Here is a 17,101-nt window from a genome sequence, read left to right on the forward strand (position 1 = left end):
TCTTAACACACAGCACAGTAAATACTGGAACAGACACCCAGCTATGTGGATGATCAAACATGAGTAATGAATCTGGTCTTTAAAATCTTTAACTTACAACAATTCCCGCACAAGATTCTCTGTGTTGTTAATAATCTTGGCAAAATCTGATGACCTGTGGCTCATTTCTGCGGAAGGAAAGAAAAACAAGAAAATGCAGTTCCAGTTCAAAACCAAACGAACAGAAGTAACTTCAGAAGTGCACAATGTGCAAATTAAATAATAAAGGGAAATTGCAGTGATTTTGCATCCAAATTGTAGGCCAAGGCTCACTTCGCTTAGGGGAAAAAAATCCAAACTGATTTTCCAAATGCAAACATCTGAGCCTTACAGCCACCGCGGAATGATTTTTCAGGTCGCGTACTCGTTGAATGAGCCACTTACTAATTCATCCTTCCGTCCCTGTGATTTCTCACAAACACGAACCAGGGTGCAAAGCGTGCCCCAGAGAACAACAGCACAGATTTCTGTACCGCAGCTCTCATTTCACAGAAACCCAAGAACACGTCCCAAACCCACAGGAGCAAAATTTAATAGCAACAAGCATGCAGTTAACCCTATGATCTCTTAATACTATGTGGCCTTTGGAATTACCCAACAAGAAAAAGGACATTAAATTTTCAAAAGGAAATTTTTAAATTCCGAGGTCCTCTTCCTGAATAATGTAGGAGAAACTTAATGAAATTATTAACGTGCAAGATCTTGAGCAAAGGCTTGTACACTTTTCAACTTATTACTGAGTTCATTTGTATCGCCCGGGCTGTAAAATGAATGTGAGGCAATAATATAAAGGTTCAGAGCATCTAGGAGACAGATGTACGGCATCTTCTCATCTCCAATGCTGAGAACAGCAAAAGCCAATCATGAAAGGACACAGAGATGCAAGAAGCCCTCACCAGCATGGGTGACTTCACAATCGCTTCCGTCAAACATGTGACCAAAGTTATTTATTAAAATATATTTACAAAGGCCTAAAGGCCGAGTGAAAAATCTGAAGCTGATGCATTTTAATGTTTCCTTTGGAACCTGTATATTCAGAGTCAAAAAGTAAATCTTACCAAGAACACTAATGCCAGTTCCTTTGTAGTCTAATAATTCCTTTTGTATCTCTAACAATACCTAGGAAAAAAACAAGAGAAAATAAAATGATTTGGATATTCCGTGCAGAGTGTCCCTCTGGGCGTCAAAGAAAGGGAGTCCACCCACAGGGCCTGTGAGGTCTAGAAGCTTCTGTTGTGCCCACGGCCAATCCCCTTCCTCCCATCCAGCCCACAGTGCACTGTGAAATTATGTAATGCGATTGATGTTAGTATACAGTTTTTCTGGGGTGCCTGGGTGGCTCAATCAGTTGAGTGTTGGACTCTGTTTTCAGCTCAGGTCATGATATCATGGTTCATGAAATGGAACCCTGCATCGGGCTCCACACCAAAGGCAGGGAGCCTGCTTCGGACTCTTTCTTTCTCTCTCTGCCCCTCCCCCACTCACTCTCTATACTCTCTCTCTCAAAATAAAAATAAACTCTAAAAATTATACAGCTTTCCCAAAGGCTTTTTTATTTAGGTATAAAAATTCACCTGGATTCAAAAAAAATAGAAAATTTTTCTTATGACAACCTCTAGCTATCAAGATAAGCCCTCTGGGAAAAACCAGACGGTGCTAGAAAATATCCCCTCCATTATCACATTTCTCACTCTCTGAAAGCAGGAGTACAAAAAAATGTATAAAGTTCTGGGTTCAGGGAACAACAAAAAAAGTCAATGAGGCTGGTAAATTAAACAGATAACCCAATTTTTCACTTCTTTGGTCTAAGGTGCTCAACTGAACAGGTTGGGTGTGCAGGAATTAGGAAGAGCCTGCTGTGAATGAAGGGGCACCTCGGTGGCTCAGTGGGTTAAGCGCTGAACTCTTGATGTGCATTCAGGTCCTGATCTCACGGTTCCTGAGACCGAGCCTCACATAGGGCGCTGAGAAGCCTGCTTAGGATTCTCTCTTCTCTCTAACCCTCCCCGTTTGTACACACGCCCTCGCTCTCAAACTACATAAATAAAAAAAGAAAAAAGAAAAGAAACACCTGCTGTGACAGATTAATGGGTCGGAGAGGTAATGACATATGGAGAGAGCCATGAGGGGGATGTCCCTACCCCAAGGTGCAGGTGAGCAGCATCAGCTAAGGCTCTGAGGGCTACACACCTGGCCAGCCTTTGACCCCTCTGCTACCCACACTCTATCTTACACAGACAACGGGGCAGGGGAGACCCAGGTTCCCACCAATCCCAAAGAGACAGGACTTGGGGGCAGGGCTCACCATCCCTAACCAAACACGGCTGGCCTGGGGGAGCCCCACTGGTGTTTTCCTCCCCCAAAGTAAGTAAAATGCAAGTATCTACACACTGAAAATGCCCCCACCAATCCTTTATTTTTAATTATTTATTTATTTATTTATTTATTTTTCTGTTTTAAAGAAGGAAGATACAAAGTCCTATCAGAGATGAATGTTGAAGTGTGAAATGACATGATATCTGAAATTGGCTTTATTTGTTTTTTTATTAAAATTTTTTAATGTTTATTCCTTCTTGAGAGAGAGAGTGAGAGAGACAGAGCACAAGTGGAGGGTGGAGGCAGAGAGACAGGGAGACACAGAATCCGAAGCAGGCTCCAGGCTCTGAGCTGTCAGCAGAGCCTGATGCAGGGCTTGAACCCACGAACTGTGAGATCATGACCTGTGCTGAAGCCGGACACTTACCTGACTGAGCCACCCAGGCACTCCTGGACTTGGCTTTAAAAACATCCCCGGAGGGGGCGCCTGGGTGGCTCAGTCGGTTAAACGTCCAACTTCGGCTCAGGTCATGATCTCACGGTTTGTGGGTTCGAGCCCCGCGTCAGGCTCTGTGCTGACAGCTCAGAGCCTGGAGCCTGCTTCGGATTCTGTGTCTCCCTCTCTGCCCCTCCCCCGATCATGCTGTCTCTCTCTCTCTCTCTCTCTCTCTCTCTCTCTCAAAAATAAGTAAAAACACTTAAAAATTTTTAAATAAATAAATCCCCGGGGCAGGTGGGGAGAAAGAGGGTGCTGGAGGAGGGATACTGAAACAAGACGGGCAACATGTCCACAGAAGTCAAAATCCTCAGAGATGGGTCGGTGGGTCTCACTGTATTGCTCCCTCTCTACCTCTGTGGATGTGAGAAGTGTCATAAAGTACAAAGAAAGGGGTAAAAAGCGCTAAAAACATACATGAAACAGGTGAGACAAGCCCTCTGGAGAGGCATCCTGCCGTAAGAGGTTTCCTGGAAAGATAGAGGCTAAAAAAGAAGCCAAAACACAATCTAAACCGGAGTGCAATTTGTCTGAACACTTTTGAGAGAGCGCGCGCGCACATGAGCATGCGCACAAGCGGTTGTGAGGGGCAGCGGACAGAATCTTAAGCAAACTCCACATTCGGCAGAGTCCAATGCCCGGCTGGATCTCCTCACCGTGAAATCAGGACCTGAGCTGAAATCAAGAGTCTGATGCTCAACTGACTGAGCCACTCTGATGCCCCTGAAAAAAACAACATTTTAACAATAAAAAATTAAACAAAAGTTTCCTTTAGCATTGGGGTAAAGGGGCTCAGGAATTTGTCATTGTTGGGGCACCTGGCTGGCTCTGTCGGTGGAGCATGCCACTCTTGATTTTGGGGTCATGAGTTCAAGCCCCACGTTGGGTATAGAGAAAAAAAAAAGAAATCATAAAAGCTAGCATTAAAAAAAAAGAACTATTATTATTCTGTAAACTACTGGCTGATCATCAGCGCTGGCTGATTAAAGAAACTTTGGTGAATCCATCTTTGAACTCCTGTTTAAGACTGGATTTCTCACAAAACACATGGACACTGGTGAAGGGCAAAAAAATAAAATAAGATAAAAACACAGAGGGAGGCAAACCATAAGAGAGTCTTAACTATAGAGAACACACTGAGGGCTGCTGGAGGGGAGGGCGATGGGCACTGAAGAGGGCACTTGTGCTGAGCACAGGGTGTTCTATGTAAATGATGAATCACTGAACTCTACTCCTGAAACCAATACTACGCTAAATGTTAACTAACTTGAATTTAAATAAAATCTTGGAAGAAAAAAAGAAACATATTTGCAACATATTTCTCTTACAGAGAGTATCCCCTAAAATGAGGTTCTAACCCAAATCATTAAAAAAAGTTTTAAAAGACTTCTACCCCCAAAGCATGCCCCTTTACTCCAGTGGAGTTTCTTTAACTGCAGAATACAATCACTTCTGTAGGTCACAACTAACTTTTTTAAAGTTATTTACTTATTTTGAGAGAAAAAGAGAGAGAAAGCCAGAGAGAAAGGGAGAGAGAGCATCCCAAGCAGACTCCGTGCTGTCAGCACAGAGCCTGACATGGGGCTTGAACCCACGAACCATGAGATCATGACTGTTATCAACAGTCAGACACTTCACTGAGCCACCCAGGCGCCCCTCACAACTAATTTTTTACATGAAATAGAACAGACTAGTGTGCAATAGAATACAAAAATGTGGATGTTGTAGTTATTTAGGCTAAATATTTCATAAGGCTTTACTATAAGGCTTTCATTATAATTATATGCATGTATTTTGTCACTTTGTAATATATATTTCTTCATTGTGGTCACAGTCAACAATAAAGTTTGGAAAAACTCTCTAATTCTAACATCAATCAAATCAAAACTCATAAAAAGCAACATCTGCTACTTCTTCCCACCCTACCCCCAACCCCCCCGCAAAGGGCATTTGAGGGCAAAAATCCTCCCAGGAAAATAATAATTGCGTTACTGATGCTGACAACTGCCATTATAATAAATGCATAAAGAAACTGCACAGGGTGGGGTGCCTGGCTGGCTCAATGGGTAGAGCTTGTGACTCTTGATCTCGGGGGCCTGAATTCGAGCTCCAGGGGGATGGGGAGAGATTAAAAAAAGAAAGAAAAGACATTGCACAAGGAACAAAGAGAAGATTCCAAAACAAAGAAGGGACAAAGGTGAGGAGGGTACAAGAAACGTTTGCACAGCTCTGGCAGGGAAGGAATTTCCCTAAAACTGACTAGAAGAGGTGAGAAAAAACAAGCCCTGTTCTCTCAGCTACTGTGAGCCCTACCCCTAAAAATGCAAGAAACCCTTAAAAAACTACGATTCTCTGTTCGATTCTCTGTTCTGTTCGTCCAACACAGAGGAGGCTCTATCCCAGGGAGATTTCTACTCTGTTCAACAATAGGTAATTGTAAGGCACTTGGCTATGCCTCATGTTGCTGTAACATATTATCAAAGTCATTCTGGTTAGAAAAATAAAAATATAACGGCAGCGATGGCAGCTTGTCAGTCAAGGCAAATCACAAACTGCCTTCTTCACCACTGGGGGTGGGGGTGATGGGAAAGGAGGAATGGGTGTTGGGGGGAGGAGCTGGAATCGGGCACCGGGCCTAGGAAGGCAGGGAGTGAGTTCCACTTGGACTTGAAAAGTCTGGTTGGGGCCCCAGGGAGAATTCAATCATGCCACTTCCTCCAAAACAAAGTGAAGCTAACTGGGCGAGCAGCCCAAAGCCTACCAGAATTTGAATACTCGAATGCTTTTAGGAAACAAGCAAGTTAAAAAAAAAAAAAAAAAGTCTACGCGTGAAAGAGCTGAAATAAAGGGGTGGGGGGCAGGTTCTCTAGGAGAACAAGGGGAAAGGAAAACTGGACTGGAGGCTTTCAAATTTACATTTCTGAAAAACAATGTTCCCAAGGGGCTGGCTGAACCAAACACGCTTTACGAGGGGTCATGCGCGGGACTCCAGTTTGCCATTCCTTCCGGGAACTCGATCGCCATTCACCATTCATTCACAGCATCCATTCACAGAGCCACTCAGCACCGCCAGGCTCTCAACGCCGGGCGAGACGAGAGTTTTGGCCTCCCCGCGGCGCCCCGGCCCAGCCCAGAAGGCACTGCACCGGAATCTGCAGGTGCGCTGCCCGGGCGAGCCAAGAGTCGTGCACGCCGCGCCCGGGGCGGCTGCCTAAGCAAGCTGCCGAGCTTCCTTTCCCCCAAATGCATTCTTCCAGAAGCCCACTTGCGAGGGACCCTGAACTGGGCGTGCGCTCTGCCGCAGAGCGTTCGGAAGCCCCCGAGCTGGGAGAGGGGATCCGAGCGCCCCGCCTCAGGGATGCACGGCCACCCGAGCGCGAGTGCTCCAGCCTTCACCGCACTCTCGGCGCGCGCCCGTGGGGACTTACCGAGCGCGGCAGCTTGGCAGGCCCGGGCCCGAAGTTGACCACCTGCCTCGAGGCGTTCATGGTGCAGCGGCGCAGGCGGCGGGGAAGACGGAGAGAAGTGACCGCGTGTGCGGCGCGGGTCTGCCGCTAGCTCAGACCTTCTGCTCTCTTCCAGAGCCCAGCCGGCGCCCCCATTGGCCCGCGCTGTCGGAGGCCCTGCGCTAATTGGTTCGCGCTAGGGGCTCGCATCCCCATTGGTCATGCGCAGCAGCCCAGGCCCGGGAGCAGTTGCTCCTCCTCTCGCCTACTGTTCGAGCTCCTCTTTCTGATCAGTGCAAGGCGCGCGGGAGATTGCACCAGCCACCCAACTCCGCAGAGTGCCCCCCCCAGCATCGTGGGCGGCGGGAAAGGGCTGACCCTGCCAACGTGGATTCGTGCTTCTGCGCCCTGAATCAGGCCTGTTCCGCCCTCCGACCCCAGTCCCGCTCTCTTGGTCGCCCTGGGAGATGCGGAGCAAATCGCTCCCCAATTCAATCACCTTGCCAACACCAGCCCCTGGTCTGGGCTCTGATGCATGCTTCAGAACCAGTAGTTACTAATTCACGAAACTTTTCTGAGCGCCCCTCCACCGGCCCCGGAGACCCCAGTGGAGAGGCAGGGCTCTCAACAATGGAACTGCAAGGTGAAGGATGGACCTGGGAAGGGTGCGTGGGGAATGAGGTTCTTCGCACCCTCCTAGGGGCCTGGAGTTCCTGCAGGATAAAAGGATGGAGAGGCCGAGCCCTCGGGGAGGACCCCTGGCCTGGGAAACCTGGATACCACTCAGACAAGTCCTTTCAAGTTGCTGATTCTCCATTTCCTTTTGTGAAAAGAGCGAGTTGGAACCTGGCATTAGCTCTCAGGTTGCGCCCGGAGCTGACAAGCTGTGAGTTTAGAAACATGAGGACTTATGCGAAACCACTAGGGAGTCAGCGCAAGCCTAGGGAGAGGCCCAGAGCCAGTCTGCAGCCCAAACCAAGGCGGGCGCCCGGCCAACCCTGCTCAAACTTTTCCACAGACGCATCCTTTTCAAATCTCCCATGGAGACCCACGTGGTGTTCTGAAACCGGGAGGCCCGCTTCCCCACCAGAAAGACATTTCTTTGAAGTCTGGAATTCCATTAGTTTTTGAATTGCGAAGTTTGCATTCTAGTCCATAATTTCACCTAGTTTTTTTGAAAATAAAAATATTTTACCAAATCTTTGAGCAAAATTGATGATCCAGGAATACACACAAGTGCTTATCACTGGGACTTTCTGTAACACTACACAGGGGCAACTACCCCCCCCCCCTCCAACCTCTGTTTGAAAAGGTTTCTAAGCTCACTGGGTTTTTGGCTTGTGTTTGCTTTTTGTGGTGTGTGGGCGGGATGGGGGGGGCGGTTAGAGGTTTTGCTTTCCATTTGTGAGATGGAGGGCAAAATATCTTTAAAAAAAAGCTGAAATGAGCAAGCAAGGTCACTGCCTTCCAGAGCACCCTCATTTAGAAAATTGAAAAATTGAGTAAAAGATATGAATCTCAGTCCATAAACTAAGATGTGCAAGAATGGTCACTTACGCATTATTTTATGTAATGACTTATCTATAGACCCGAGCAGCAAGTCTGCTGGAGGGGTGGGGGAGATGGCTTTCCTCCTCCCTGGAGTCTCTAACCACAGGGATTTACACAGCCCTGCGGTGTGGGATGGAGAGGGAGCACACAGCCTTTGGGGTCCTCCATCTCCCAAATGTGGCTGAGTTGCACACAGACCCTCTGCCCAGGCACTGCTGACCTCTCTCTCTCTCTCTCCCCCCCCCCCCCGCACCCAACCCAAGGGAATCTCTTTTCCATTCTAGAGAGAATCCACTTCTTTGTTTCTTCCTCACACTGTGCATGAGTTACCTTAAGCCTGCACCACAAATATCAGTGTTTCCTGGCCCACCAGGAATAGAAAAGTGGTAGCGAAATTGTGGTGAACTGGAACATGCCCACCTATTTGTGGAGGAGTTGTATAAGCCTGATGCACATTCATGCTTTCCTTCCATGGAATAGAGCTGTCGCCAGGAAGTGGCTGCCCGGCTAGGTTCCTCATTCCCCAGATCTCCTTGCTTCTAGGCAGATCGTGTGCCTGGGTCCGATCAGTGGAATGGAGCCGAGGATGTCCCTTTCAGGGGTTGGGAAATGGTGTTTCTGCCCTTCTTTCCTCCCATTCCACAGGCTGCAATCAGAGACTGTACAGTCCCCGGAGATGGTGGAGACACAGAAAGAAAGGATCTCCTGTCTCTGTATCACCAACTCCGGGCTTGATATTCACAAGTGAGAAAAGTGTCTTCTTTTGCCTTGTGCCACTGAAATCTGAGGGTCTATTTGTCCCGGTGGCTCCTGTTCTGCTAATTAATATCCCATTCTACACGCGACAGCTGCAGCTCTGGGTCCAGCGGTTGTTGCCAAATGGGCAAACAAGGTCGCTGGAGTGTCTTCCCCCTTTATAAGGAAAAACCAGAACCCCAGATGTTTACATGACATTTTTCCAATTTTTAAACATCTCCGAATTCAAATTTCAGAACACACTGTACAGATCGATATTGTAAAGGGGCCCCACCGAGATTCCCTGCAGGCCTGATTCAGCTTGCTGGCCATCAGCTCTCCTTCTAAGGACTGCGTTGTAGGATCTGCCCCACAATTCCCTCCTTCAGTGAGGAATACACTGTGCTCCCTGCTTGAATAAGAGAATGAGAAAAGAAAAAAAACACTGGGGGAAATGTAATTTAACCTCAGAATATCCTTCTTGCAGCGCAGATAGCCCAGGGGATTCCTGCATTTCAGGGAGGGGGGGCCCTTGCCCTTTTCGTGGGCTCTCCCTGAATACGTTAAAAGAAGTTTCTTTATGAAAGGCATAGTTTGTAAATGTCAGTTTCCACAGGTGTTAATTCTTGAGCCCTTACTGTACCTATGTGAATGTGCCGCATTTCCAATCAGGTAGGCCATCCCATTTAGAGGGGTAGGAGAAGAGGGGCATCTGGGTGACTCAGTCAGTTGAGCATCCGACTCTTGATTTTGGCTCAGGTCATGATCTCACAGCTCATGAGTTCAAGCCCCGAGTCAGGCTACACATTGACAGAGCCTGCTTGGAATTCTCTCTCGCTTTCTTCCTCTCTTTCTCCCCCACTCAGGCTCGTGCTCTCTCTCTCTCCCTCTCAAAATAAATAAATACATTTTCAAAAAAAAAAAGAAGAAGAGAACTGAACAGAAAATAAACTTTTTGCGAATGAGGGGAGAGTATTTCTGTTGCCTGTTCTGTAGTTGGAGCTGAAGGTCCTTTTCTGTTATCATTACTCCCAGAGGAAATCGGGCTGGGACCAGGGACTCAAACAAAAAGTCAATATCCTATAACATTCTTCATTCTGACCCCAAAAGGTGGAAGAAGGTACTCATCCTGGTTACTTTACTAACTCAATTTATTTCCTCTCCCTACTTCGCTGCATTTTTAAAAACTGATAAAACATACATAACATAAAATTTATTTTTTACACATTTTTAAGGGTACAGTTCAGTGGCATTAGTACATTCATCGTTATCTGACCATCATCATTGTCCATCTCCGGACTTTTTCATCTTCCCCAACTGAAACCCTGACTGTACCCATTAATCAGTCCCCATAAACCACCATTCTGGTCTCTGGTTCCATGCACGTGACCGCTCTGAGTACTTCTCATAAGGGGAACACGAAGAGGGAAACAAAGGCAAACGAAAAACATTAAATTTCTTTACAACATAACAAGTCCTTGAGACAGGCAGAGTGACCTTCCTCTAGGAACTCAGCGGTCTGGATGTTGACACTTTGCTAAGGGCGGATGGCAATCTTAGCTGAACATTATCCTGACCTCCAGACTCCTGTAAGTCTCCTGTAAGTCTCCTTTAACATATACAAATTCCTTTGGAAACTTCCTTTATCTCAAATCCCCCAAGATACATGTTAGCAGCCATTCCGCAAGCATATGGACCACTGATAGACATCTGAAGGGTCTCATGACTGAGGTTTTATCATTAGCCCCCTCAAGGTCCTGGAAACTTTTCTTCCAAGATTCCTTAGAGACTTATGCTATCCCTAACCCCCTCCCTACTTGAACACATATAATCAGTCACTCCCCACAAACTCAGAGCAGTTCTTTCGGTCCACAGGTCCTATCCCTGTGCTTTAACAAAACCACCGTCTTGCACCAAAGACATCCCAAGAATGCTTTCTTGACCATTTGTGCCAAACCCCAATATTTCCACATCTGAACAGAATTTGTCTCTTGTGACTGGCTTAGATCACTTAATACAATGTCTTTGTGCTTTATCCATCTTGCTTTATTTTTTTTTATATCTTTCTCAAAGTAGACTTTATTTTGAGAGCAGTTTTAGATTCATGGGAAAATTGAGAGCAAGTTACAGAGATTTCTCATCTACTCCCAGCCTCTACACATGCCGAGGTGGCTTCCCCTATTATCAAAATGCCCTACCTGAGTGGTAAACTTGTTACAGATCGATGAACCTCATTATTACCCAAAGACCAGAGTTTACATTAGGGTTCACTATTGGTGTTGTACATACTATGCGTTTAAACGGATGTATAATGTTGTGTGCCCACCCTGACAGTATCATCCAGAGTAGTGCTATCTATTCATCCCTCTGTTCCTCTCTCTCTCTTTTTCATTTTTTGAAAGTAATCTCTATGTGTTGGGGCCCGAACCAAGAGTCACATGCTCTATTGACTGAGCCAGCCAGGTGCCCCCCCCCCCCCCCGCCCGCTTTGTCTCCCTTTTTGACTGATCAGCATCGAGAGCCTTCTACAGCAAGGCTTGCACAAGTAAAATCTCTAAGGGGGTCATTTAAAGAGAAATTCTCTCTATGGACCACTGGGCACAATTACACAGGGGACTGACTGCACACTGCTTGTCTCTCCACATTCAGATTCTGGTATGGGAAAGGTGTCAGGCTTTTTTTAAACCTGAAAATGTACTTATTTCACTACTTTTTTTTTTTTAAGGAAGGGAGCAAACCCCTTGACACCATCCGTCTGGTGTGTAGACGCAGTGCTCACGGCACCCAGCCGGGCTGCCCCCGGTCACGTGCCTGTGCGGTCTTGGATGAGCACTCTTCACCGGGGCAACCTTGCCTGGGTTCCATGTGGAAGGATGAAAATGGGCCACAGAGCACTTGTTCAATCACCCATCCAAAGTCCACATGTGTCTATTATAGAAACCATCCAATGTCTTTTAGAATCACTTTTATAGGGTCCCTAGGTGGCTCGGTGGTTAAGCATCTGACTTTGGCTCACGTCATGATCTCACAGTTTGTGAGTTCAAGCCCTAGACTGGGCTCTGTGCTGACAGTGAAAAGCCTGCTTTGGATCCTCTGTCTCTCTCTCCCTCTCTGCCCCTCCCCCCTCATGCTCTCTCTCAAAAGTGATTAAACATTAAAAAATACATTTATAAAAAAGGTGGAATGATTTTTGTAGTGTTAATCACTGGTGGTGGTTTTATTTTTTCCTTTTATTTATTTGTTTGTTTGTTTGCTTGTTTTTTTAGTATTTTATTTTTAAGCCATCTCTATACCCAACATGAGGCTCAAACTCCCAAGATCAAGAGCCACATACTCTACCCACTGAGCTGGCCAGGCACCCCTCCTTTTTTCTTTTTCTTTTCAGAGGCCAGTGCAATACTAAGATAAAAAGGAGATAGAGCAAAGCCAGGGATAATGGGGGAAAACCAGTACAGGGCTTGGAATTTCCTGCTTCTGACCCTTGTTTTTCTCATACCCCAACTAAATCCCAACTCCAGCACACACTGCCTCGGACATAAGCGGGGACTGTCATCTAATTTATTTACTGGCTTATGTTTGGTACAGAAAGGCAGCAAAGATTAATAAAAAAAATAACAAGAATTCGAAGCTGCATAGGTGAGAGCCATTTGTGTAATCCTAGAGATGAGACGGAGGGAAGGACAGGTGGGCGGTATGGCTGGAGGGAGTGACTGGGAAAGACGGGAAGGCCAGTTCAACAGATCATGGTTTATGCATGCGGTGAACTGCTTTTACATGGAATGCAGATGGAAACTTCTCATTTTTTAATTTAAAAAATTTTTAAACGTTTATTTATCTTGGAGAGAGAGAGAGGGGGAGAGAGAGAGAGAGAGAGAGAGAGAGAGAGAGAGAGAGAGAGGGGGAAGGGCAGACAGAGAGACAGAAACAATGAGAGCAGGGGAGGGGCAGAGAGAGAGGGAGACACAGAATCCGAAGCAGGCTCCAGGCTCCGAGCTGTCAGCACAGGGCCCAGTGCGGGGCTGGAACTCACGGACCTCAAGATCATGACCTGAGCCGAAGTCGGACGCTCAGCTGACTGAGCCACCCAGTCGCCCCCGAAGACTTTTTAATAACACAGGAATATGCTCAGTAGCAAAAATCAAATGAAAACAAAAGCCACATTCCATCCCTGCAACCATTAACCATCTCCATTCTTGGAACGTAACCAGGATTGCCCCCTGAAAAAAAGCCTGCCTCTTTGGAGGTCACAACTGCTACTCAAATTGAGAAACAATTTATAGTCCCAAACCAGACCATTAATAAATGCACTCAGATTCATTTATTCATTCCACAAGCACTGTATTTCTACCGTGTACCATGAAGAAGGCAGGCATGTTCCCCGCCTTCCTGAAACTTCTGGTGTTTCATGTATTTATAGAGAATCTTTTCATATTTGGCAAAATCATCAGCTCAGCAAGGCCTGCCATGCTCACCCTGATAACATCAACACCTCCCCCTCCACACCTAACTCTCACCCTGCTACCATTTCTCTTGTTTCCAAAACATGAATCACTTGGAACATGCAACAGAATAAGTTCATTTATTATCGATTTCCGAGTCTGAAGGGAAGGAAGAAGTCTCTATCCTTCAGGGTCTTCCAGCTGGACTAAGAATTAAATGGACGTGAGACCAATTAACACCAAAAAAAAAGAGTTTTACTACATGCTCGTGGAGGCCCAGTAATGAAATTGAGGAAATGACTGAGGAAGGCAGTTTTTACACTTTTTAGACAGAGAGACAGTAAATCTGGGAGGAATTGACAGGACAAAAAGAAGTTAGCTTTGGGAGCTTTCGTCAGTAAGGAATTCTAAACAGAATTTGGGCTGGGGGAGCAAATTAGTCAAAAGTAACAAGCTTGTTTATTCAGACTTCTCCACTCTGGTGAAAAGGATGTCTCTTTATCTCCTGGGGCAGGAAGTGTACCTTTCACAGGCAGAGTTATTTCCTGCTTTCAAGGGGACAGAGGGGGGTCTGAGTGTCTGCTGGCACAGGCTGTCTCTTAAGTAACGTTTATTTATAGGGAGCCTGGATGGCTCAGTCAGCTAACCATCCAACTCTTGTTTTCGGCTCAGGTCATGATCTCACAGTTCGTGAGATCGAGTCCCATATCAGGCAGCACATTGGTGCGTGGTAGATATTCTCTGAGTGAATGTCCAGGGCAGGAAGAATAAATAAGAATGATGTTGACAGTCTTTGCTGCTGGGATAAAGACATTGTATCTATTATTGCTCTAGAATTTTCTATAGTGAATATGAAATAAATGAAAATAATCATTTTAAGCGAGTTCTTAATTTTAATTATTTGTTTATTATATTTTATTTTTTATGTTTTAATTTTAAGTTTTTTAATGTTTACTCATTTTTGAGAGACAGAAAGAGACAGAGCACGAACAGGGGAGGGACAGAGAAAGAGAGAGAGAGAGACACAGAATCTGAAGCAGGCTCCAGGCTCTGAGCCATCAGCACAGAGCCCGACGCAGGGCTCAAACCCAAGAACCATGAGATTATGACCTGAGCTGAAGTCGGACGCTCAACCGACTGAGCCACCCAGGTGCACCAAAGTCAATTATTTTTAAAGACTGGGGTGAGGATAGGCATGAGACCCATGAGAAGCTCTGGTGATCCCGGCACACCACTTGGCAAGGCGGTGATTGCTGACGCCCATACTGCCCGAAGCCTGTGCTGGGATTGGAAGGCTCCTTCTCTGCATCGAGTAGTAACATGTCTCTGTGCAATTAGAATTCCAGGTTAGTGTTTGCACTGGTGAGTGAAGCTGCAAGCGGGAGATTACCAAATCCCTTGCTCCTGTCCAAGCGGCACTGGCTCCAATTGCACTTCTCTACCTGGGCACGACCAGCCAAAGTTCACGGGAGCCCTCGGTGAGCTACAGGTTGTGGAAGGGACGTGTTTTGTGGGGGAAGAAGCGGTGGACAGAGGAGCAGGGTGGCAGGGGGTGGAGACAGAGTGCCCACAGAGATGGAAAGAATCTTAGAATGTCATCTAGAATTATCCACCCACACACTCTGAGAATCAGCCACTCCCAAGCATTGTCCTGGGGCTGTGGGGAGGAAAATTACTTCCCCTATAAATCACACAAAGTCAGTCCCAGATGCCCGTGGAAGGATCGGGGTGGAGGCTGGCAGACCCTGGGAGTAAGATGAAAGAATAAAATTTTTTTAATTAATAAAAATCTCCATATTGATGATGTCTGTCCTAGCGCTCCTGTACTTTATAGTGCCAAAAATCCTCTCAGGTAGCCAGGCTGGCCCTGTCAGTCTCAAATCTCTAAATGTGACTAAACTTTCTTGGGCAACCAACCAGGTAGACTGACAACATAGAACTCTGGGGTCAAAAGAAACTGCATTTTAAACTCTAAGGTTACAGATGGAAGATAATGACCAAGGGGCACCTGGTGGCTCAGTCGGTGAAGCATCCGACTTCAGCTCAGGTCATGATCTTGCAGTGGGTTCAAGCCCCACATCGGGCTCTGTGCTGACAGCTTGGGGCCTGGAGCCTGCGTCAGATACTGTGTCTCCCTCTCTCTCTGCCTCTTCCCCGCTCATGCCCTGTCTCTCTCAAAAATAAATAAATAAACATTTTAAAAAATAGAAAATGAGAAAGAGTGCTTTGAAGAATAACATGGAAAGCACCTGCCCTCTTCCAAACAACATGGGAGCATCCTCGGGTATTAAATATGAAGCATTTCCAGTGTGTCTTACATCTATGGGGGGGGAGGTGCGTTGACAGAATTCAAACCTTAGATCTCAGAAACTCAGCGCCGCTGTTAGTTTCTGATGAGGAATGTGATGCTGTAGGGCTGGTCCACCTCCCCCCCCCCCCCCCCCCCCCCCCCCCCCCCCCCCCCCGCCCCCGTGTCTCCAACAGCTGTTACCGCCTGCCAGTAACCAACATTTGTTCCCATTTGGTAGAAGGAAGGCTGAAACCCAGATCAAGGATTTGGCTAGGGTCACCAAGAATCTGGTCAGTCAAACCCAGGAGAGGACACCAAACCACTGCGTCTCCAGCCCAGAGAATATAACCCTTTTGTCTCATGCGCACTTCCCTGCTTTTAAAAATGATTTCGAGGTGTTTGCAAGGTTATTGAAACTCCCAGAAGAGAGCAAGCTCAGAGAAATACAACCTGAACCTGAGCAATTTAAGATCTAGAAAGGGAAGGGCGTGTGCAGTGCAGGCAGATGCAGAAACCTGGGATGGGCCCTGCCTCACCCCTGCCCTCACCTGCTCCCTCAGTACAGGGCTGCGTTCTCTCCAAACTGCAGACAAGGGCTTCATATAATGTTCCTGTGCCCTTCTAGCGGCATTGCTCCCCTGTCCCTTCAGCCCCAGAATTGATCCATGGTATCCCAAGTGGCCTTGGCCACATTTCCCCGTTTTTCTCTGTAGATCTGAAGTCTCCTTCCATCCATCTCTAATTAACTATCACCTGCTTTCATCCACTCGTCACCAAGTTAGCCATTTCCATCATGCTGGTTTTCAATCTTTCCGTGTTGCTGAGTGCCAAAGGGACATTATCAACTACCCTTAGAGGTCTGGCTCAGAGGAGAAGCTTTCTGACCGATTTGTGATGCGAGTTTAGAAATGTTCATATTAGAAGACCCAGTGGTTGGGGGAGTCCCTCTTCATCCCTACTTTTTGAACTTGGCACATTTACATGCAGTCTTGGGCCCTGGAGAAATCTCTGGGTCTTTGTCTTTGTTTTCCTAGAGCTCCTTACATAGGAAAAATGTTAACAGCATGTGCTGATCCCTAACAGTTTTCTCCCTTTTCCGGCTTTCCGGAGGCCAATGTAATATGATCACTGTTAAAATGTTCAAACATTATACACATTCAGAGTGTAGATAGAGAATATCCAACCTTGGAGACAAGTTTAGCTTAGGGACCGCATCTATTTTTCTTTTCTTTTTTTTTTTTTGAATTGGGAACACATTCACTTGATTCAATAATCACACATATAAAAGACATACAGTGAACATTGTCTTATCCTGTCCACCCAGCTAGCTTCCATCTCACCTCCACTAGGAGACACTTTTGTCAGTTTCTTCTGCATGTTCCAAGTTTCTTTAGCATAACCACACAAAAACAAATATATAGTTACTCCTTCTCTCCCTCTGACATGTAAGATAACATTTTGTGAGCACTGCTTTGCACCTTGTTTTTTCATTCCACATAAGAGATATTAAGCCAGTTTTGATTCAGAATGTAAAGAACCCAGAAATAAAAAGCCATGGCATATTGTGCATGTGCACGCGCGTGTGCACACACACACACACACACACACACACACACACACACTTCTTCCTTTCTTGGGGGTATAACTAAGCAGGATGAATTAATCGGGCCAGTCATTGTTCAGCCCACTGCTTTCCATGGGCCTTAGGAAGAAATAGACCAGGGATCAGATCTGATAAGAAGATTCTGTTTGATAGGTAGTAGCAGGAGGTGGGAATAGGGGAGATGTA

The 17,101-nt window shown here is 46.3% G+C and overlaps 1 protein-coding gene across 1 annotated transcript in view; it reads right to left on the minus strand.

Annotated features, from left to right (window-relative positions):
* The window catches only part of LOC115276470 (phosphoserine aminotransferase), a 29,060-nt gene extending 22,629 nt beyond the window's left edge, over positions 1 to 6,431 (minus strand). The window contains exons 1-3 of the mRNA XM_029920509.1: positions 6,280 to 6,431; positions 1,098 to 1,158; positions 98 to 167 (exon numbers count right to left, since the gene is read on the minus strand). Of these exons, the coding sequence (XP_029776369.1) occupies positions 98 to 167; positions 1,098 to 1,158; positions 6,280 to 6,339 (191 nt within the window). The 5' untranslated portion in view covers positions 6,340 to 6,431. The remainder of the gene's footprint in view (positions 1 to 97; positions 168 to 1,097; positions 1,159 to 6,279) is intronic.
* Positions 6,432 to 17,101: the final 10,670 nt, after the last annotated feature.

Source organism: Suricata suricatta, chromosome 13, assembly GCF_006229205.1.
Source record: "Suricata suricatta isolate VVHF042 chromosome 13, meerkat_22Aug2017_6uvM2_HiC, whole genome shotgun sequence".
Classification (NCBI taxonomy): domain Eukaryota; kingdom Metazoa; phylum Chordata; class Mammalia; order Carnivora; family Herpestidae; genus Suricata; species Suricata suricatta.